Source organism: Macrotis lagotis, chromosome 5 (assembly GCF_037893015.1).
Source record: "Macrotis lagotis isolate mMagLag1 chromosome 5, bilby.v1.9.chrom.fasta, whole genome shotgun sequence".
NCBI lineage: Eukaryota > Metazoa > Chordata > Mammalia > Peramelemorphia > Peramelidae > Macrotis > Macrotis lagotis.
In genome coordinates, this window is record NC_133662.1 from 30613008 (window position 1) to 30636315 (window position 23308).

At 35.3% G+C, this 23308-nt stretch overlaps 1 protein-coding gene across 1 annotated transcript in view; it reads right to left on the minus strand.

Moving 5' to 3' along the window:
* RHAG (Rh associated glycoprotein) overlaps window positions 1-15621 on the minus strand; it is a 36837-nt gene extending 21216 nt beyond the window's left edge. The window contains exon 1 of the mRNA XM_074237168.1: window positions 15356-15621. Coding sequence (XP_074093269.1) covers window positions 15356-15530 — 175 coding nt within the window. The 5' untranslated portion in view covers window positions 15531-15621. The remainder of the gene's footprint in view (window positions 1-15355) is intronic.
* Between the last annotated feature and the right edge of the window lie 7687 nt (window positions 15622-23308).

Here is a 23308-nt window from a genome sequence, read left to right on the forward strand (position 1 = left end):
CCCAAATCCAGCCCCAGACACCCAACAATCACCCAGCTGTCCAGCTGTGTGACCCTGGGTAAGCCACCCTAACCCCATTGCCCGGCAAAAACCAATAAAATAAAATAAAATAAAATAAAAATTAATAATAATAATAGGGGTGGCTAGGTGGTGCAGTGGACAGATCACCGGCTTTGGAGTCCAGAGTCCCCAGGCTCAAATCCAGCTTCAGATATCCAACAACCACCCAGCTGTGCAGCCCTGGGCAAGCCACCCAACCCCATTTGCACTGCAACCCCCCCAATAATAATAATAATAATAATAATAAATAATAATAATAATAAACAATAAATGTGCTTCAGACTGAGTTCCAACACCACCAACTCTGTTGCAGGTGGATCATGTTCTTTATTATAAGTCCACCACAAAAGCTACTTCCATATTTTCCCACTGTCGTCATTGCTGATCACAACTCCCTCCATTCGTACTTCCCCACTACCATATACTATATTTTCTCTCTCTTTCACTCTGTCTCTCTTCTTAAATGTGCTATAGGGTAGCTGAGTGGCACAGCAGACTGATCACTGGCCCTGGGGCCAAGAGGCCCCAAGCCCACATACCACCCCTAAGGCCCAGCAACCACCCGGCCCTGAGGTCCTAGACAGGCCTTCCAATCCCAGCCCCTTGCAAGAAGTAAAAAAGAAAATGAGCTATATCTGACCACTCTCCTCCATGATCCACCCTCTCCTCCATCACTCACATTCCCCCCCACTTCCCTCTGTCCTCCTTCTCTCCTTCTTACTCTAGATGTCTATACCTCATTGAGTATATATGCTGTTTCCTCTCTGAGCCACCTCTGATGAGAGCAAAGGTTCCCTCATTACCCCTCACCTTCCCCCCTTCCATATCATTGCAATAGCTCATTGTAATAAAAAAATCTTACTATATGCAGCATCTTAGCCTATTCCACCTCTCCTTTCTCTTACTCCCATTACATTCCTTTTTAGCCATTGACTCCATTTTTACAATATATTATCTCTTCAAATTCAGCTCTCACCTGTACTTCATCTATAAAAGCTCCTTCTGCCTGCTCTGTTAAATGAGAAGGTTCTTATGAGCATTATCAGTATCATTTTTCTATGCAAGAATACATGTAGTTCATCATCATTAAGTCCCTCATATTTTACCCTTCTTCTCCACTCTCTATGCTTCACCTGAGTCCTGTATTTGAAGATCAAACTTTCTGTTCAGCTCTGGCCATTTTAAGAGGAACATTTGTAATTCTCCTGGGTCATTGAAGGTCCATCTTTTTCCCTGGAAGAGGACATTCAGTTTTCCTGGGTAGTTGATTCTCAATTGCATTCCAAACTCTTTTGCCTTCCAGAATATTATATTCCAAGCCCTATGAGCCTTTAATGTAGTTGCTGCAAAGTCCTGTGTGATCCTGACTGCAGCTCCATGATATTTGAATTGTGTCCTTCTGGCTGCTTGTAATATTTTCTCTTTGACTTTGGAGTTCTGGAACTTGACTATAATATTCCTGGAGATTGTTTATTTTGAATTTCTTTCCAGGGTAGATCAATGGATTCTCTCAATTTCTATTTTGACCTCTGCTTCTAGGATATCTGGGCAATTTTCCTGTAGGAATTCTTTAAAAATGATGTTAAGGGTCTTTTCCTGATCGTGACTGTCAGATATCCCAATAATTTTTAAATTGTCATTCCTGAATATGTTTTCCAGATCAGTTGTTTTTCCAATGAGATGTTTCACATTTTCTTCTAATTTTTCATTCTTTTGGTGTTGAAGTATTGTGTCTTGACTTCTCTAAAAGTCAGCAGCTTCCTTTAGTTCCATTCTACTTCTGAAGGATTTGTTTTCCTCAGAGAGTTTTCTTATCTCTTTTCCCATCTGTCTGATTCTGCTTTATAAAGCATTCTTCTCCTCAATAAATTTTTGAACTGTTTTATCCATTTGACCTATGCTGGCTTTCAACATGTTATTTTCTTTAGCACATTTTTAGATCTCCTTGACTAAGCTGCTGATTTCTTTTTCATGTTTTTCTTGCATCTCTCTCATTTCTTTTCCCAATTTTTCTTCTGTCTTCCTCACTTGATTTTCAAAATCTTTTTCAAGCTCTGTCATAGCCTGAGCCCAATTTCTGTTTTTCTTGCAGTCTTTAGATGCAGGAGCTTGCACTTCCTCATATTCAGACTGAGTATTTCTCACTGGTGTTCCTCTTTTTTCTCTGTTCACTCATTTTCCCAGCCCGTGCCTGGTCTTGGGGTGCTGTCTGAGCTTTTGAGTATTATTGGGACACCCTCCCCCCCCAAGGATCTCAGTGTGTGAGGCTCTGTCTTCCCTCCTGGTCTATGAATGTCCATATGCATACCCCTCTGCCATGAGGCTGAGATAAGGGGGGCTTGTTGTTCTATGGGGGGGCCTAGACTTTGATCAGGATCTGAATGTGGTCAGAGCCCCAGAGTTCTGTTCCAGGGACAGAGGACAAATCTCGGAAGTCTCTCTCCACTCCCCTTACTTTGGTAAGCTGAGCACTCAAAGCTCAGTTGCCTGGGGGCTCCTGCTTACCAGCTCTGCCTGCTTCTGTTTCCTGGATTTGGGATACCATGGCCATTTTGCTTGCTAAATGCCCTGAGGTATGTGTTTTGTGCTCACTCTGGCAGAGGTTCCTCCCCACACCCACATCTTCCAAGTTGTGCTTGGTGCTCCCCATGGTTTAGGTCAGAAAACTAACCCCACTGTTGTGACCTGAGGCTCCCAGGAACCCTGGGGCTGACTCTGGGAGGCTGAAGTTCCTTTACTCTGGCGGCCACCCCTCTAACCCTGTGGAGCAGAGCCTTTCCACTATTTTCCAGGCTACCTTGGGCTGAAGAATTACCTCACAGGATCCCTCTGTGGGTTCTTGAAAATTTAGTTGAGTCCTTATTTTATGAATTTTGAGAGAGAACACCTAAGAGAGGTTCTTCTCCTGTCACCATCTTGGCTCCACCCCTGCACCTCCTATGAATATCTTAATGAAATCTAAGATCACCTAAAGTTTTGTTTTTTGCTTTTTTTTTGTTCCCTCTCATTGAGCTTCACTATCTGGTCAAATTTCCTTTATAAAGACCCCAGTCAAAAACTTTTGAATTTAATTCATAGTAATATTACATATTCCACTATTAGAGCCATTCAGAATCTTTTTTTATTCTTAATGCCAGCCAAAATGTTAGCTTTCCCTTCCAATTTTATGTCATCTACAAATATGACAAGAAGAGAAGATACAAAAACAGATATTCTAAGAGGATAGGGGCTTCTGGCAGTCTTTGCATCATGGGACACTCATGGTCTTTAAAGGGATACCTATATACCCTGGGGTTAGCACCAGATGTAGATAGCATTCAAAGATATGGTTGGGGAGGGCAGAAGGAGGAATAGAGGGAGGGAAAGAGAGAAACAAAAAGAAAGAGAAGTAGAGAGAGAAAAGAGAGCCACCCAGAAAGAGTCAAAGATACAGAAGCAAAGAGACAGGCCCAGTGACAGAAACATACATATGGACCAAGGTACAAAAAGAAAAATACACACAGAGAGATAAAGAAAGAGATAAAGACCAAAACAAAGAGTCAGAAATAGAGACAGAGAGTGAAATCTTGGCAGAATTCTATAGTGGAGGAGGAAAAAAAGATTCCTAGATTGACTTGGACATGGCAAGAGGTCCAGAGAGTCTTGCAGTGCTAGAGGGAAGAAACACATAAGGAACCAAGCACTTAGAAATAATGCCAAATCAGCAAGGGGAAAAAGTACAAGTGTAAAATTAAGCCTGTGTTATAAGTCTCTTATCTTCCTCCTATGTAGTTGTACACCTGGCCTAATCTACTTCCTCTGGTTTTTATTTATGTACAGATAGTTCATGTCATCTTGGAATAAAATTCATAAAATGGAGCTGGGTATGAGTTCAGTGTATCCTGGGGGACTGATCAGCAGGTTTTTACCTACCCAGATGCTTATCCAGATTTTCTGTTTACTTTCCACTCCAACTTCCCAGTGTTTGGAATGCTAAACTAGGTAACTGACATTAGAGTTGTGTTCAATATTTATAGGTAAAGTTTTAATTCTTTTTCACTTCAATCATTAGGTATTACAAACCTTCATTTCTGTGTTCAAGCCTGAAATACTTTTCCTGTTCCTTATCTCTTAGTAGATGTGACCTCATCTCCCAATTTATTAAGAAAATTAAGAACATTTGTTATGAACTTCCTCATCTCCCCTTCCACAATTTAAAACTCCATCCTTTTCTTCTTGACTCCAAACTCTTAGGAAGAGTTGGTTCTTTTCTTGTCAAGGCTAATTCTTCCACTATTTCCCTTGGTCCAAATATTCCTATCTCTTTCCCTAATTTGGTACAGCAATTATTCTTTTCCTTTCAATCATTATGAATTTTTGTCTTTTCAAGTGGTTCCTTCCCTCTGGCTACAAACATATTCAGGATTACTTTGTCCTTATAAAACAAATAAACCAAATCAACCTTCATTTTACTCTGACATATCCATAAGTTATTATCTCTTTCACTACTAAATATTTAAACTTTGTGGTTATTTTTCAATTGTTTTAATTGCATCCAATGCCTCATGACTCCATTGTCATTTTTCTTGTCAAAGATACTGGAGTGGTTCCCCATTTCCTTCTACAGCTTGTTTTACAGATGAGGAAACTGAATAAAGTAGGGTTAAGTGCTTAGTCCATAATTACATAGCTAATAAGTGTCTGAGACTAGATTTGAGTTCAAGAGGATGAGTCTTCCTGAATCCTTCTACTTCTTTATTCTCCCACTACCTATTTAATCCCTGGGGGACCATCACTAGTCTTCTAGTCTTAGATCTTGCCACTAGACTCCAATGACTAAGAAAAAGAGTAAAGCTTATGAATTTGCACAGCCCTGCCTCACTTAAATCCATTTCACTTGCAAGTCAAGACATCATCTCCTGATGTCCTCTTATTAGTTGGTTTCTTATTCTTGTATTCTGCTGTAATTGCTCTCCCCCCCCCCAAAGGATCTTTCAATGGCTAAAATCATTGACCTTTTTTAGTCCTCATCCTCTTGGATATTTGATACCCCCTTCTACTGGATAGTACTCTCTCCTTTGCTTCTCTGATATTCTCCTCTCCTGGTCTTCCTAACTATATGACTATTCCTCAGGATCATCATTAGTCTCCTATTCCCTAACTTCATGTTGCTCAAGGATTTCTCTGAAGCCCTCTTAATTTTGATCCACCTTTTCTCTTTTGGGAATCTTATCATGGTTTCATCTCACCTAGAAGACTGCAAAATTTATATATATCGATCCCTAATTTTTTTTTCTGAGATTGTCTTTATCACCTGAGCCCGAATCCACTTGGAATTCTTATCAGCAATTCAAATAAAATGTATCTAATGTAGAACCCACCATCTTTTCCCTTGGTTTGTCTTCTCTCCAAACTTACCTATTTCTGTGGTAAATACTACCATATTCCTTACCCCTGGTATCCAGTCAGTTGTCAAATCTTGTCAACCTCTCTTGCCGTCATCTTTCTTTCCAGTCACACTAGAGCTTTCTTATATTCACAGTGGAATTATCATAATTTAGGTCCTAGTTTTTTGTTGCCTGCACTGTTGCCTAAGTATGGCGTAGTGGAAAATGTGTTGATCTTTTAATCATGCAATTGGGAGTCTGAATCTTGACTCTATCTTTTGCTATGTGATCTTGAGCAAAGTCACTTAATCTCTCTACCTCCCAGTTTCTTTAGAGGTAGTTCTAGATGGCCTTTAAATTGAATTGCCTTCCATCTCTATATCAGTAATGCTTTGATCTCACGATTCTATTTATGATTTATAATTTTCCTGCTTTCAGTATTTCCCCCTCTTTAATTCTTTCTCTAAATGACTGCCAAAATAATTTTTTTCAAGTTTTACCATAATACTCATCTGTTCATAAATCTTCAAGGGTTCCCTGCCAATTCCAAAATAAAATGAAAACCCTTCAGCCTGGTGTTTAATGAATTTAACAACATGGATTCCATCTACCTTTCCAGTCTAATATTTTTATTATCTTCCTTTTTCAAATTACATTTCAGTCTAACTGAATTATTAGCTGTTTCCCTAACTTGACATTCAATTTTCCATCTCAGTTCTCTTGTATATGTTTTTCCTCATTCTTTGAAGATAATCCTTATTTTCTTTCTGGTTGCAGCTGAGCTACCATCTCCTCTTTGAAGGTTTCTCTGATTCTCTTCAACTATTAATTCTCTCCAACTCCATAGTCTAGTTAACTTGTATACATGTATCTGTGTACAGTTGCATCTCCCTTACTACATAATAAGAATCCTTTTAGGACAATAGCATTTAAAATTTTGTATCTCTAGCATCTAGTCTAGCTCATTGCAAGCAATAGGCATTTAATAAATATTTGTTTAAATGGGATTGAATAAACATGCCATTCAAGTCTTTGCTGGGTCATTGACCCCCTCTCCCCTCAAAAGAAAAAAAATTAAACAGCACAGAATAAAGTTCAACTCATGGGTTATTGAATTAGAAGACCTAGGTTTGAGCCCTGGTTCTAACATTATGAGAGTTGAAATTCCATCATTGACATCCTGATTATTATTATTTTACAAAGTACAAAACAAAGAGACATATGCTTACCAAATATCTTTACCAAAAGGTTATCTTTCTTAAGGTCTAAATAGAAAAATGATCCCTTATAAATGGTGATGCTTCAATTTGTAGATGATATTACCTGACCTGCATCAAACACCAGAATGGTATAAAACCTGCTTTATGAGATCTTTGGTTATTCAAAAGAAATCAGTCTTGCAATTAATATGGGAAAAACTACACATATGAAAAATGCTTTTGTAAGGATTGTGACATGTAGTTGAATGGTGAGTATGTTAAGATAATATTATTGTATATGATGAAAATATATACATATAATGTGTATATATACACAAATAAATATATATGTATATATTTAGGATAAGCATGGCAGACAGATAATGAATTAGTCTTAAAACTGAATGGTAGGAAAGGAGTAGGGTAATAGACTTTGCAAAGGAAATTCTACAGTGCTTTTAGCTATCTTAATGTACTCCCCAGTGAAAAGATTTATAATTTTAATGTAAGTATTTTTCCCAGTGAAACTCTTAAGGTTATGACTTGTATAATATAATTTCTGTTAACTTAAAGTTATGGTTGACCTAAAAGGGAGTAGAGAGACACAAATTGGGTTGATATAAAACTGCAATATATTTCTGCTGCTACACTGAAAAACTGAAGAAAGATATAGCAATGAGGAAAAGTATGGTCAGTAAGGAAGTAAGCCAGTCATATGCTATGAGTGATAGATAGACAACAGGATTGATTCATTGGCATTCTACAAATATATAAAAACCCAAAACTTAACTGTTTTGATGTCATGAACATTTTTAAAAGACTGGTGAAGACAATAGACTCTTCAGAATAGTACTTTTAAATGCAAAAAAATAAAACATGTATCATTGTAAAGGAAACTGGTTATATTGAAATAGTATGAGTGTTTCAAAAGTACATAGACTCATAATAATAGCAGTTATTTGTATGGTGTTTAAAGTTTGCAAGTGTTTTATAAATATTGTCTCTGATTCTTACAGGAATCTGAAAGGCAGTCATTATTAGTGTACCCATTTTACAGACATAGAAATAAAGGCAGGTAGAAGTTAAGGGACTTATCCAAGGTCACAGTGGAATAACATGGACATATATGAAGTCATAACCAAATTGGGATCTGTCCTCAGGAGAGTCACTTGATCTTTTTCCTAATCTGAAAAAGGGAAACAACAATCCATTCTCCACCTCCTAAGATGCTTTTGTGAAATTTCATTGCAAACTTAACATATGTAAACTGAAATTATTATTTGATTTGAATTACCTAACTCTTTGAGAGAGATGCAGAAATATTTTAGTAATTTAGCACTGTCTCTGTCTCTTTATCTTTCATTTGGCAAATGTTCCTTTTCTTTATCTCTGCAACCTTGATTGCCCCTCCCAGATACTATGAAGGAATGATCATGAATGAATTCATTTTAATTATTTTACTTATATAATTCATAGACAAATGGCAATGTAAATCTACTCTAATGGATAATAGATCTTAGAGCTGGAAAGGCATGGAAGAAAAAAATCATGCAGCCCAATTCCCTGAAGAACATGCAATAGTAAGTCATGACTATCCCAGCTTTATCAGTGGTGGTCATTGGAATATTATCTGAAGTACAGTGGTTAAATGATCTTTCTGAGTTCACAGAGTGGAGAAGAAAGAAGAACCATGTCTACTGCTTTTTATTATGGTTCTTTTCCCACTGTACTATATTGCTTTAGAAAATAAATTAATTCTATTGTCTCATGCTTTGCACAGTTTCTTTCTTGTATCCTCCTGTTGTTACATTGGGGCTATCAATTTAAATTGAAGTGAGAGCACCCTGCTTCAAATTCTGGGTCTTTCTCTTTTTAACTACTGTATTTCCCCATATAAAAGACACTCCCATGTATAAGACACACCTTAATTTTGGGCCCTGAAATTTGAAAAAAAAAGGTATTACATAAAGTTATTAAACTCAAGTTTTATTCATCATAAAATTCATACAACCCATCTCTGTCAAAACTCCATCCATTAGCTCATCCTCCATCGGTGTTCAGTGATTAATCATTGTCTTGGGAGAGGCTATGAATACTCTCCTGACTGTACTCTGGTCTGTGGTTGACCACAAGCTTTCCCTGGGCATGGCTGGTATGTGGATGCATGCTTAGTCCAATCTGTTTCATGAGCCTGAAGCACCAATTGTGTCCTCCTTTGAAATCAGTCACTTCTTTTTGATTAGAATTCTTCTTGCCTCATACTGAGCCATCTTTGTGGACACGGGAATTCCAATGGCCTTTTGCTCTTCAATCCATCTCAATTCCCTCTCTAACTCTGGTCATTTTGCTGACTTGCCTCTCATGGCCTTCTTTTGCCATGACGTTTTAAGTAGGGTTTCTTCTTCCCGTAGTCAGTCTCAGATTGTTTTTCTCAGTGGAGGAGGACCAAACTGACATTCATTAACACATTTTCCACTTACTTTTGCAAACTGGATCAGTTTGAATTTGAATTCAGCATTGTACGAAAATCTTTTCTGAGCCATATCTGGGCAAAACATGGCAAAGATAAGTACAAAAAAGCAGGAAATGCAAGTAAAAAAACCCTACAATCATTGTATAAGATGCCCCCAGTTTTTAGACCCCAAATTTTTTAGGAAAAAGGGTATATCTTATACATAAGAAATACAGTATGTGATCTTGGGCAAGTCAATTTTCCTCTCTCAGCTTCAATTTTCTTATCTGTAAAAAGAAATTCACTTCTAAGTCTAATGTCCTGGTTTTTTTTTTTTTTTTTCATTTTTTCCCTTTATTCTAAAAGCCTATATTCCTATCTTCCTCTTCTCAGGATTGATTCATGTTTGAAATCTAATGGCTTTGTGACCAGATCAAGTCACAAACCCTCTGAGCCTTAGTTTCTTCATTTATAAAATTAGGGAGTTGGAGTAAAACCAATTGGAGACCAATAAGATTACATACATATATGAAAATATATATATATATATTTGAGTATGTGAGTATGTATATATTATATACATACATGTATGTAGGCTGCATATTTACTTAGAAAACCATATATTAATATTATGTTTTATTATATTTTTATTTATTTTGCTATATGTTTTCCAATCTTATTTTACTCCAGTTGGGGTCACCAGGAAGAAAGAAATGGCAGACCACTCTGGTATCTCTTGCAGATGGGTCATGAAGAGTCAGACAAAACTGAAATAAATGAGCAACAACAGGATCACACTCAAGGATGCTGTGGGCTCTTTGTTTTCTATTTCTTCATCAGATGACCTTTCAGATACCTCCCAGGTCTAAATTTATGTCCCAGTGATCCTATGTTTGAACCATTAGTTTCTGTTAAGAAAGATTTTAATTTTCTTCTAAGAGGTTTCTAAGATCACTTATATAGCTCTTATTATGTAGGAGGTACTAAGTATTTTACAAATATTATCTCATTTGATCTTTACAACAACCCTGGAAGATAGGCATTATTAGCCCCATTTTAAAGATGAGGAAACTGAGACTAATTGAGGCTAAGACTTATCCAGGGTCCTATAACTGATAAGGATCTGTGACTGGATTTGAACTCAGGTCTTTGACTCTAGGTCTGGTACTTTATTTATTTTGCTGCCTCAAATGAGATAATATTTGTAAAAATTGATTAATACAGTCCCTGATACATAGTATTATTTAGATACTTAATCTCTTCTTCTTTCTTTGTGTATATTTCATGAACTTTTGTCAGAGAGATAAAAGATTTTTAATAGGTGATTTGTACATATATATGTATATATGCAATAATCTCTCAATTTTATGCTTAAAATTGCTGATTTTTTAACTCTTTCTCAACTCTCCTTTCACTGTATCACTTTCTAACATACATCATAACCCTTTCATGCCTTAATGGGTTATTCTTTGGCTTAAAATGAGCATCAGTTTGTGGTCAACCTTCTGTTCTTAAGCTTCTTTTAACTTGTTTGTCTTACCCTTAAACTGAAGACACATATTGTTCTTTGGCTTGGTAGGGCCTGCCTAACTCATACACAATCTGTCCAGTTTTTGAGAGTATCAGTTCCCTTCTATGCATTTTGCATATTCATATATATATATATACTTACACATAAATACACACACATACACACACACATACACACACACACACACACACACACACACACACACACACACACACACACATATATATATATATATATATATATATTAACATCCTAAAAGTACTGTCATAAGATGTGGAAGTTGAATACTGATGAATTATCAGAACCTAGGCTTAACAATTTCTAACTGTCTAACTGTCTAATTATTTATCACATGTCAATAAATTACTTGATATGTATCTAATATTGTGCTTTATACAAAATACATTGTCTCTTTAAGTGAATTCTAGTAGACTCCAAACCACCAAATCCACTTCCACCCCTAAAGCTACTAATGAGGAAAGAAATCATTGTGAGGAAAGGATCTACCTTCGCCATCACCACAATTTGACAGTGGCCCAAAGTCCTGGGAGTGGTAGTCTCTCTGAGACCACTGATTCTGTTTTGCTCACAGCCCTCACAGTCAAAGAGAGGCATTTCTTTTGAAGAGGGGGTCAGTGATACCTACCAATTATCAATCAATAAACCAGATTAGCCGAAACCACAAAGTATCTTGATGGAGAGACAGGAAACAATATGTGCCAGGTAAATCACACCAATACCAACACTTTGACCACCATCTATCCTTAGACCTTGATAAAGACAGTCTAGGATCCTGAATCCAAGAGCCTTGGGAATAGCACTGTATCTCTGTGCTATTCTAGGTAAAGCCCATTTTTCTATCAATACATATGGATAAGTAGCTGGCATTGCCACTATCCCCAACAAAGGCAGTGCAGGACTGAGTGGAATTCTAAGTGAATGAGAGTTGGATGATAATGGGTTAGAAGGAAGCTCAAATATGCTGAGCAAACCAGAAAAAATAAATCATAAAAAAAGAAAGTAGAAAGATTTTCCTAATGAAATGTGACTTTCTTAAGATTTTTTCCTTAGGTTGTCCCAGTGCCAAGAAAAGAGGAAGTAAACAGTTTTCTTCCTCTTTACTCCTCCTTCCTCTGCATGACCCCCTGCTCCAGACATCATCTTGAGAAGCAACCCCTTTGGAGATGCAGTCTAGAAATTATTCCTGCAGGTGCTGCAACTATAGCTATTGAAGACCCTGAAAGTTCTTGCCACCAAAAATCCTTGGCACTTTTCAATAGTTCAATATCAGAGAATGCTATGATCAGTGAAAATGATATTAAATAAAGCACAGTATCATCTTCTTTGTCTCTGAACTTTAAGGACCATAAGACTTTTTCATGTGACATATAGCAGAAACCTTTCATATGTGCTGTCTCCCCAATTAAAATGAGACTTTCTTGAGAGTAGGAACTTCCTTAGTACTGTTTCCCATATTATAAGTTCCTAATAAATGATTCCTCAATAAACTTAATTTATTCATTCATTTCATTCATTATTTCATTCATTCATTCATTCATTAAAATGTGGTACATTCTAAAAATACATTTGTATATCAGTCATTTGGAAACCTTTGATAGGAAAAATGTGATAAATGATGTTTAAGTTTCTAGACTTGACCACAAAGCCCTATTTAGTTTATATAATAATTAATTTTGCTACTCTGAGTTTTGGGAGCAGGGGGTCATGCAGAGGAGGGAGGAATAAAGAGGAGGAAAAGAGGTTACTTACCCTTTTCTTGACACTGGGACAACCTAAGGGGAAAAAATCTGGAAAAGGTGACATTTCATTGGGGAAATCTTTCTACCTCTTTCTTTTTTTATGATTTGTTTTTCTGTTTTTCTCGTGATACTTGGTCTTCTGTCTAACCCACTCTCAACCAACTCTTAGTCACTTAGAATCCCACTCAGTTCTGCACTGCCTTTGTTGGGGATAGTGGCAGTGGCAGGTGCTTATCTATATGTATAGATAGCAAAATGGGTTTTACCTAGAGTTTTGTGTTGATTCATGTTCAGTATTACCCTCATGATTAATTTGTTCAGTTTTATTTAATATTTTTGATCTTTTTTTTAGTAACATTTGCCTCTTCTTGACCCCATTTGGGTTTTCTTGGTAAAGTGGTTTGCTATTTCCTTTTCCACCTCATTTTAGAGATGAGGAAATGGAAACAAACAGAATTATATGTTTAATCACACAGTGAGTGCTGAAGCTGAATTTGAACTGAAGTCTTCCTGGCTCTAGGTTTGGCACTCTCCATTGGGTCACCTAGCTAACCTCAGTAGCTGTCATCAGAATTCCTTAAAAAACCTTTTAAAAATGCTACAGGCAGGTGATGCAGGGGATAGAACAGTGGATAGAGCACTGGCCCTGATATCCGGATGATCTGAGTTCAAATCTAACCTCAGAAACTTAGTAATTACTTAGTTGTGTGACCCTGAGCAAGTCACTTAACCCCATTTTCTTGAAAAAAATCAAAAGAAAAAAGAAAAAAATTCCATGATTTAAATCTCTTGGAATGTAAGTCTGAGTGTAAAAAAATAAATGAACAAAACAGAACCAAGGAATTAAAGAGATTATTTTAAATCTTTAAGTAGTTATAGTGGTGTGATTGTACTCTTAAATAAATATTCCCATTTGATATTGCTCTTCTCTATTACCCTTCTCATTTTGCATTATTCTCCTGATAAGATATGCTCAGTTGTACAACACCGAAGTAGTTTGACCAGAGAGGTCAGGACACTTCAACACTGACAAAGCAAATAGACTTTGAATTCCAGAATGTACTTGATAATAGATTGATGCTGATCCTTTTGGCTTTGTGCTTCTCAATCTTGTTTTATTTTTGGCATTTTATAATGGAAAGGGTTTGCACTAGGAAGGAATTAGGAGAACAGGATCCAATGGTGAATCTACCAATCATTAGACATATGTGACTTTTGGCAAGTCACTTATTTGGTCAGTTTCCTCAACTATAAACTGAGGAAAATTATACCTGTTCTTTCCATCTCATAGAACTGTTGTGAAAAATGAGATACAGCACACAAAAGTACTTTGATGAAGGTAGGGTCAATATTAAACAGCTGTGAAATAATTACAAAATTTTTACAGAATGGCTTATCAACTTTGAAACTGAAACTTTTTGAGTCTACATGAGGGTTCTAGCTTTCATCCTTAAATCTCAGAATTATAACTGTTACTCTTCTACTTGAGTATTAAAGTCTTTTTTTAAGTCAATCAACATAATTCTTTAATCAACATGATGGAAATAATGACAGATGCATCATTAGAACATTCCATAAGGCTTCTGGACCCAGAAATAAAGATCTGATTAAGTAATATTCAAGAGTTTCAGTTGTTACTGAGCAGTGCATTCCTATCCCACTGACTTGTTTTAAATACAAAAAGATATTTCCATTATGAGTTAGAAGTCTGCTTTCATAATACCTCTTCATTTTTCCCCTCTCTTAAATTTCTTCCGGATTTATTCAGACCCAACTTTGAATCCCAGCTCTGACATTATTTGCATTTTCTTTCTTTCTTTCTTTTTGCTCATACTTAGTGAATAACTATTGTGCTCAAGGCATTATGTTAGGTTATTTGGAGGACACAAAGATGTACAAAGCCTTTACAGAATTTATCTGATATACAGTAAGTTTTTTCCCTCACTCTTTTAATAAGTTAGCCATAGGAAACGTTTTGGAAAGTCTTAAGAGAGTGAGCATTTTTTTCCTCCTAAGGCAATAGAACATTTTTGTAACCCTTATTCTCAATTCCATAATTATCCTTACCTCCTGGTCTTTAGGATCACTCCCCCCGCCCCTTATTCATTCCCAGGGATTAAAGATCATAGTCTTTCTCTCCCATTATTTTAAAATATATTTGTATATTTGTTTGCTTATTGTTTCTTCCCACCACTTCCATTAGATCGTGAGTTCCTTGAGTAAATCTTTTTTTTAAATCTTTAGCACTGTGTACAGTGACTGGCAAATAGTAGGTGCTTAATAAATGCTTAATGATTGACTCCAAGTTTTTTGTACTTATCTATACAGTTCTGAACATGCTAGACAATTAAGCTAATTCATTGTAAAAAACAAACAAAATAGAACCAAGTAATTAGAGATTATTTTACATCTTTAAGTAGTTATAGTACACTAGAAAGAGTACCTATTCAGTGATCAGAAGAGTTTCTTTTTAACAACATTATTACCACTTTCTACCTATGGGATCTTAGACAAATTATTTGATCTCCCTAGATTTTAGTTTATTCATATGCAAAGTAGTGAAATAAGACTTGAAACATCTCAGATACTTTCTTGTGTTAAATTTTTGATCTTATGATGATTGGCATAATATGTTGTAGTGTGATCATAATATCACAGAACTGGGAAAGACCTTAGATTTCATTTAGTTCAGTTTTCTTTTTCTATATAAGTGAAGACATTGATGCCTAGAGAGCTTAGGTCACTTGTTGAAAATCACACAGGTAAGAAGTTAATAAAAGTGAGATTTGAAATCATATCCTCTACTTCTATCTATGTTATATTCATACAGCTAAGGTTATATACAAAAGCAAATACTATTTCTAAATTCAGAAAAGAATCCAGAAGACAGCCTTAAGAGTCTGAAGCAGAGAGAGAATTGGAGAAAACCAATGTTTCATAAAAGAGAAATGAAGAATACTCATGAATTATAAGGAATATATACTCACAAGGGTATAGCTCAATGAATTTGTCAGGCTGGCTGGAGCTGTTAGTTTGCTGTAAATATTTCAATTTATTTTCATAGTCAACAAAAAATCCAAATAAAATGATCATGGAAATCTGCAGGCATATGGCCACAAATGGAAACTTGAACCTCATGCTGGTATTAGGGAACAGTTGCATACTAAGAGCCTCAAGTACTGCAAGAGCTTGATAAAGAAAAAGAGATCTGCTCTTTGGCTTGAACTAGTTTGCATGTTCAGGACATTGCGATGACATGGCATGAAAAAAATTAGAATAAGTATGACTGACTTAAGCATCCCACCCTCTAGGGAGGAGCACATTTCTGTAATCTTATTCTTGTTCCAAACACTGATGTTCAGCCTATGCAATATGTCCTGAAAGAAGACACATGATGATACACAAGTGCATGAAAGATACTAGCAGATATTCTCAGACTGGATTATATAGTGGGGAGGGAAACTGCTCTGTCAAGCAATTTTCATTTGTAAATAAAATGCTAATGATTTTCCTTTTTTTGATTTTTATGATTTATAGAAAAGACAATAATCTTGATTACATAAAGCCATTACACATGACCTGAAAATGATGGTGTCAGTTTAGAGGGGGTGTTAAAGAGCTAGGCAGTGTCTAGACAGCTGGGTAATATACAGAAAGTGAGACAAGGTGCCAAACCATTCAACATAACCATTACAATTCCTGGATCTATCCTGGAATTGTTCTGTTGGAGTGGAGGAGGCTTGAGTCTTATGAGAAAGTAAACACTGGCATTTCAAAACTAGTTCTGACATGAAGTAATTCTTCTAAATAAGATAGCCCTATTTTTTCAAAGATTCCATTGAGAAAGAAAATGAGGGGGCATTAAGAATAACTATAGCCCAAGAATACAAGAGTGTAATAAATGTCTGTTAAATAGATATCCCTGTATGATAACTTGTAACAAATAGTGGTGAGTTTTCTTATAAGACAGACAAATTCTACTGCTTATGACAAAATAAGCCAGAAAAAACCCCAACATAAAGGCAGTTAGGTGGTTCAGTAGATAGAGCTCTGAGTCTGGAATCAGGAAGATCTGGGTTCAAATCTAGCCTCAGACATTCTCTGTATAATTCTGAGCAAGTCACTTTATTTGCCTCAGTTTCCTCATCTGTAAAATAGGAATAACAGTAGTACCTCTCTCCCAGCGTTGTTGGTCAGAGATAGATTTGAAAAATGCTTATGTAGTGTCTGGCATATGATAAGCACTATGTAACTATTGCTATTAATATTACTAGAAATTGTAAATGAAATGAAATGAATATATAGTGACCACTATAAAAAAGCATATCACTAGAGATAGAATCAGTTATATGTAAAAGTACACATATACATGTACATATGATGTTTTTATTTTGACTTCCCAGTGACAAAAACAAAACAAAACAAAGGAATATAAATAAAATTAGCAAGTCTGTACATGCAAAAAATCCATCTCTTTAATTCAAAATTTATGTTAACAGAGAGATATGGGTAGCATAGCATAATGAATAAAGTCCTGAGGATTTGGTTTTTACCTCTAAAAATGACTAGTTTTCTAATTAATGTCACTGAGTCAGCCCACTTACCTAAGATTTTCTAAGTTATATATCACTGGGCTATGATTTATTAGTTGAAAGATATTCCTATATCAAAATCGCAAGTCATTGATGTAACACAAGTTTATATAAATCAAATAAAGATATTAACAACACTGCAATTGAGCTCTGTTGCTTTAGGTACTCAATAATGAAATTTCACATTAACATAATACTTTCTAAACAAAACAAATCTTAAAAATCACTAACCATATTAAAGATGAAGATCCTGAAGTTCAAAGACTTGTTTCTGAATTCAGGTTTTCTGAATTCAAATATTACTGTGGTTTTTAACACCATACAACTTTCTCACTCTATATTAGCACCTGATGACTCAGCTTCTTATGTCTCACTAAAATCTCAAAGATCATTCAAAGATGGACAACAACTCAAAGACAGAACATACATCTCCAGCTTGCTGATTTATGAATCTCTGGACACCTTAGGATTAGTTCAGAAACTTTTTATTCCACTGTGGTGGAAATCTGCATTTCTTTACCTTTTTCATGGAAACCACTAAGGATCTCTCATTAGACTGTATTGAGGAGTCATAAGAATACTAGGTAGAATACTCTGAGATGAGATGAGTTCTCTCTCTCTCGCTCTCTCTCTCTCTTTCTCTCATACACACATAAACAAATGCATATTCACAATGCATACACATACTTTCATATATATACAATATTATGGGTATATTTTGTTTTTAGCATTATATTCTTTTGCCTCTTTCCCTCTTTCATACAGAGAATTCTCCCTAATAATAAAATATTTTAAAAAAATAATTCAAAATTTACATGACAGCTGAGTCTGACAGTGTATGTAGTTTATCTCATCCACTATCTTCACATCTACAACAAAAATACATTCTAAAAAATCTCTTCTTTGAGGCCAAGCTTGGTGATTATAATTATATATTTTTTCTCTTTCCAATTACATTATAATAATCATTGTGTATATGATTTTGCTGTTTATGTTTAGTGTAATTGGCACCAGTTCATATGTCTTCCTATGCATCTCTATATTCTTAATATTCACCATTTCTTATAGCACAATGACATTCCCTTAAATTCATGTAATACAATTAATTTTTTGCCATTTAGCAATCGCTAGACATGTACTTTGTTTCTAGTTCTATACTGTTACAAAAAAAAGTGTTGATACACATATTTTGATTTATAGAAGATATGTCCTTCTATCTTTGGTAATCTTAGTCACTGAATATTGATGTTTTGGGGATCACTTTCCTACTAAAATTCCAAATGGAAGCATCCACTTAAAGAGGGAAATTTATATAAATATCTATACATACAATATAAATAATCAGAAATAAATTCTGAATATTTTTTATTTTTATTCATCATTATTATTTTCATTTTTATATTAGATTCTTGCATATGCTTCACTCTTGTTCCAATACTTTTAAATATTTTCTCTTTCTTTATCAAAGTCAGATTCCTGGTCATCACCACTTCTTTCTTGGTTAAATGAGACCAAAATCCCAAAAGAAAACATAATAATTTCATTGTAGCATTGGCTTAAAAAAAAGCAAAACATCATGATGTTTCTTCTGTCCTTTAAAATGTTTTGGGGCAGCTAGGTGCTGTAGTGGATAAAGCACTGGCCTTGGATCCGGAGTACCTGGGTTCAAATTCTGTCTCAGACACTTAATAATTACATAGCTGTGTGGCCTTGGGCAAGCCACTTAACCTCATTTGCCTTGTCAAAAACCTAAAAAAAAATGTTCTTTGTGTGTTGTGGTATATGGGAATGTCCAGAAAAGCTTTTAAAAGAGTTACTTTTACTTGCTCAGTGTTGATTGAAACTCACAACTTTTTGATCATAAGGACCCTACTCAGTCATGAAGAATATTTCCATAAAGCCAAGTAGTATCAGAAGGAACTGAATGATTTAATTTGATTCAGTTCAAGAAGTCTTTTTCTTCCTTAATGTCAATGTAAGGTATTGCTCTGGGTATTGGGAATACAAATCGATTTCTGGAACCTCACAATTTTGTGTCTTACTTAGGATGCCTGTTCTGCTTATGCCTTATGGCAGCACAGAACTCCTGAACTTGTGATCCACCAGTCTCAGGGGGTAGCAGGACACATTAGTAGTGAGATTCAGCTGGTTCACACCAGTTTAGCAGAACTGATATCTATTTTTTTGTTGAATTCAATGAAACAGTTGTTAAAAGGGCACTTGTCATCAAGGATCTCTCTAAGATGGGCATCTGGGCAACTTTCCAATGTAGAAATTATAAATTTATATTCCTTACTCTTTTAAAAAAATTTTTTTAGGTTTTTGCAAGGCAAATTGGGTTAAGTGGCTTGCCCAAGGCCACACAGCTAAGTAATTAAGTGTCTGAGGCTGGATTTGAACTCAGGTACTCCTGACTCCAGGGCCAGTGCTCTATCCACTGTGCCACCTAGCTGCCCTGCTTACTCTTTTTTTTTTTAACATTGATCTGGGCAATAGTGTTTTATAAGTTCCTGTAGTAATAATGTTCATTCAGTTCTTAGGTTAAAAAAAATTGAGGGAACTATCCTAGTAATATTTATTTATTCATTTCTTAAAACTCTTTATACCTTTGATGAAATACAACATTTTAATTCCCTTTTTTGTTACTTCAATAAGCAAACATATAAAGAGAAAAAGTTCCAAATAACCAGGGGGTGACAAGCTGTCATTTGTTTTCACTTTATGTTATGCCCAAAATGCCTGGAGATATTATAAGTGCACTGGTGTCCCTTGAAACCAATAGGAAGCTGGGACACAATGCACCAAGAGAAATATATATTTTAAGTGTTATCTTTTTGCCCATTTCAGAAGCCACAGGAGTAGAAGAAAAAAAAAAGAATAGGTAGAATGAATTTTGGTTCTGTTTATATTCCAACATTGGCTGCTATGGTCTTATGACTGTTTTCACTCCATAAGGATATGTTTGCTTACTGTGATCATTATAACATAATCAAGTCATGTATACCTATTTTATTGTTTTTATTTGAGTATTAAATGCATTAAATGATCAACTACCTTTCAGTATATCTTTTTATATACTTAAAATAGTCATTAGGACAGAGAACAGATTGTTAATTTATTTGAATCACACTACTGGATCACACACATGTACCAAAATAGATTGGACATTCTCTATGACTGTGGAAAACCTCTTTAATGAATGTGCCTCCATATTTTGTACTTTGATTTATATTGATGTCAGAGGATCATTGAAAAAATTGTCATTGTTAAATCTATCAAGAAATCTTAAATCATCTTAATGTATCTAAAGGAAATCTATTTGGAGACCTAAGATTTGCTATACTACAGTCAAATGCTTTCAAAAACTCAATATTGCAATAATTGACATGTCCACATCTTCAAGTGCCTCCACTCACCAAATTACCTTATATTTATTTTGTATATCTTATTTGAGTATATAATATCTTATCCTATAGAATGTAAGCTTTTTGAAGGCAAGGGCTACTTGATTTGATTTGATTTTGATATGAATACAGTACTTGCCATAGAGTAGGTATTTACTAAATGCTTATTGATTGATTGAATATATCTGGGAAGCTCAAGGATCCTAAAGAAGACAGGGTATTTTATAGAGAGGTACATTGAATAGATTTCCCCACACTGGTGAAGGAAAATGAGAGATGGACGTTTCTAACATGATAGATTTTTGGCAAATTACAAAAGAGAGCAAGTAAGACAAATGAGAAGAGGAGGCCTATCACCAAGTAACAAGTAACAAATGTGATGGGCTTTTAAATTCTTTGTGGTCATCACTGGACTTGCTCATTCAAAATATTGCTAGCTTGGGGTCATAGATAATTTAAAGTAATATTCAGCACCATCTTCTTCCCTTCTGCCATTCTTTTATTGCTTCTATATACTGATTAAATTTGAAATAATCAACAGAGAAAAGACATTAAAAATTAAGAAAGGCAGGAAAGACTTTCTGATAAAAGGTGGGATTTTAGTTGGGACTTAAAAAAAATGACGAGAAAGAGAATTATGGGCTTGGGGACAGCCTATGGAAATATCCAGAGTCAAAAGATGGAGTATCTTGTTTGAAGAATGTCAAAGATTCCAGTATTACTGGATTATAGAGTGTTTGGAGGGGCAAGGGGCATTAAACTATAAGGTAAGAGAGACAATATTAAAGGGTTGAATGTCAAGTGGAAGATTTGATATTTGATCCTAGAGGTGATATGAAGATATAGCAGTTTATTGAATAGGGTGGGTAATATAAAGAACCTTTGCTTTAGGAAGATTGCTTTGCCATCTCAGCAGTCAAGGAATGAGGCAATGAGAACCTATACTAGGTTAATGGTGGTCTTCAAGGTAAGAAGAAGGTATATATATGAAAGATGGTAAAAGGTAAAAAGGTAAAAAATATAGGCTTTGGCAATAGATTGAATATGGAGGCTAAGAAGAAAGAGTCAAGGATAATGACTAGGTTGTGAGTCTAGGTGACAGGAAGGATGATGGCACCCTCAAAAATACAAGGGAAATAAGTAGAGGAGAGGATTGTTCGGGAAGATGGTAAATTCAATTTTGAACTTGTTGACTTTAAGACATTAATGGGATATTCAGTTTAAGATGTCAAAAAATATAGTTGGAGATGTGAGATGGAGATTGGTAGAGAGATTGATGCAGGACAAGTAAATTTGGGAATCATATAGAAATGATAATTAAATTTGGGTGGGTGGGGGATGAAGGAGAAAAAGGCCCAGGAAAAATTTCATTTGAAAACTCACAGTTAGTGCACATAAACTTCTTTCCTCCCCTCCTTCCTATCTCTCTCTCTTCATTTAAATAGGTAGGATTTGGTGTGTGAATCTAAGGCAAAATTTCTTCCTCTCTGTTACCTAAGTCAAGGTATTCTTAGATGACAAGAAATTTGTCTAATATTCATGCAGCATATGAAATATAATATGCAAAATAATGGGATAAAGTAGAAAAAAGCATTGTATTTGGAAGCAAAAATTTCAGGAGACATGGGGGACACCCATGTTAGAATTAAAAGATGCAGTGTCATATTTGAGGAATGGCAAGGAGGACGCATCACTAGTTCTAATTCTGTTTGTCATTAGTGCACTATGTGATCTAGGTCATATCACTTACATATCTTTAAAATGTAATCATAGTTACTCTGTTTAAATGTAGAGTCCCTTTAATTCTAACAGGTACCTGCTGTTATAAATACCTAAATCAGGTTCTTGTTCATATCTATTCAGACTGATGATCTAAACCTTCACTGTCTCTTGAATTTCTTTCCCATGATCAGTCAATAATGAATTATCTTTCAGTCTCCAAGTTCTAGGTTCAATCCACATCTATTCTACTTGCCTTTTCTTAAAGTGGAAGAGATCCAGGTAGTTTACTAGAAGTTTTGCTATCTCCAACATAATTTGTCTCCAAAACTTCATAGATCCTCAGCAACTGCTCCCCATAGGGTCTCCTCCCTCCCTCTCTCTGTTTGAAGGGGATAGGAAGTGGATACTAAAGAGCTCCTCTCAAATTCTTCACATCATTAAACAAGGGTGCCCAGAGAATTCTTCTCATTTTCTACCTGGTTCCTCTCTTAAATTTTGTGATCTCCAGAATCTTATTATTCTGCAAATAATTCCATAATTCATATCTCTTTAGATCATTTCTCCATGGACTGCATAGTACTCCCTTACTGGGAGCCCTTCCCTCTTCCATTCTTCAGCTCCTATTTACGTTACCTCTCCCCACTAGATTAGGAGTTTCTTGAGGGTAGGGGATACCTTATACCTTTCTATATTTATAGAAGGTTCTTAATAAGTGTTGACTCTGACATTGTGGAAATTTTTTCAGGGGCTTATGGAAAATGTCATTCTCTGAGTGGAACTTGTTCAATTCTTTAACATAAAGATTGAATAAAATAATTTATGCAATAATATTTCAAGGAAATATATGTTATGCAAATGTAGTTTAAGTACCATGTTATCATGAATAATATATAGAATATGTATGAATACCTTCAAATGAATCTGAAATGTTCATATTAAATCATTTTAAATCATTGACTCAGGTTTTATAGTTATAAATACCCTCTCTAACAAATCCTCTTTAAAAGAGCAATCAAGGACACTTTCTTGAATTATTTTCCATATATCCACTAATGATATTAACAATGAAAACCCTCTTCTTGCTATTAAAGCAATAATATTAAACAATCCTAACAATATTATAGCTGCTGGCTATTTGAGTTCAATTTTGCCTATGATGAATCAGTATTCAGAGGAAAGCATGGATGGAAATAAAACAAAAATTTATTTAAAAGATTAAAAG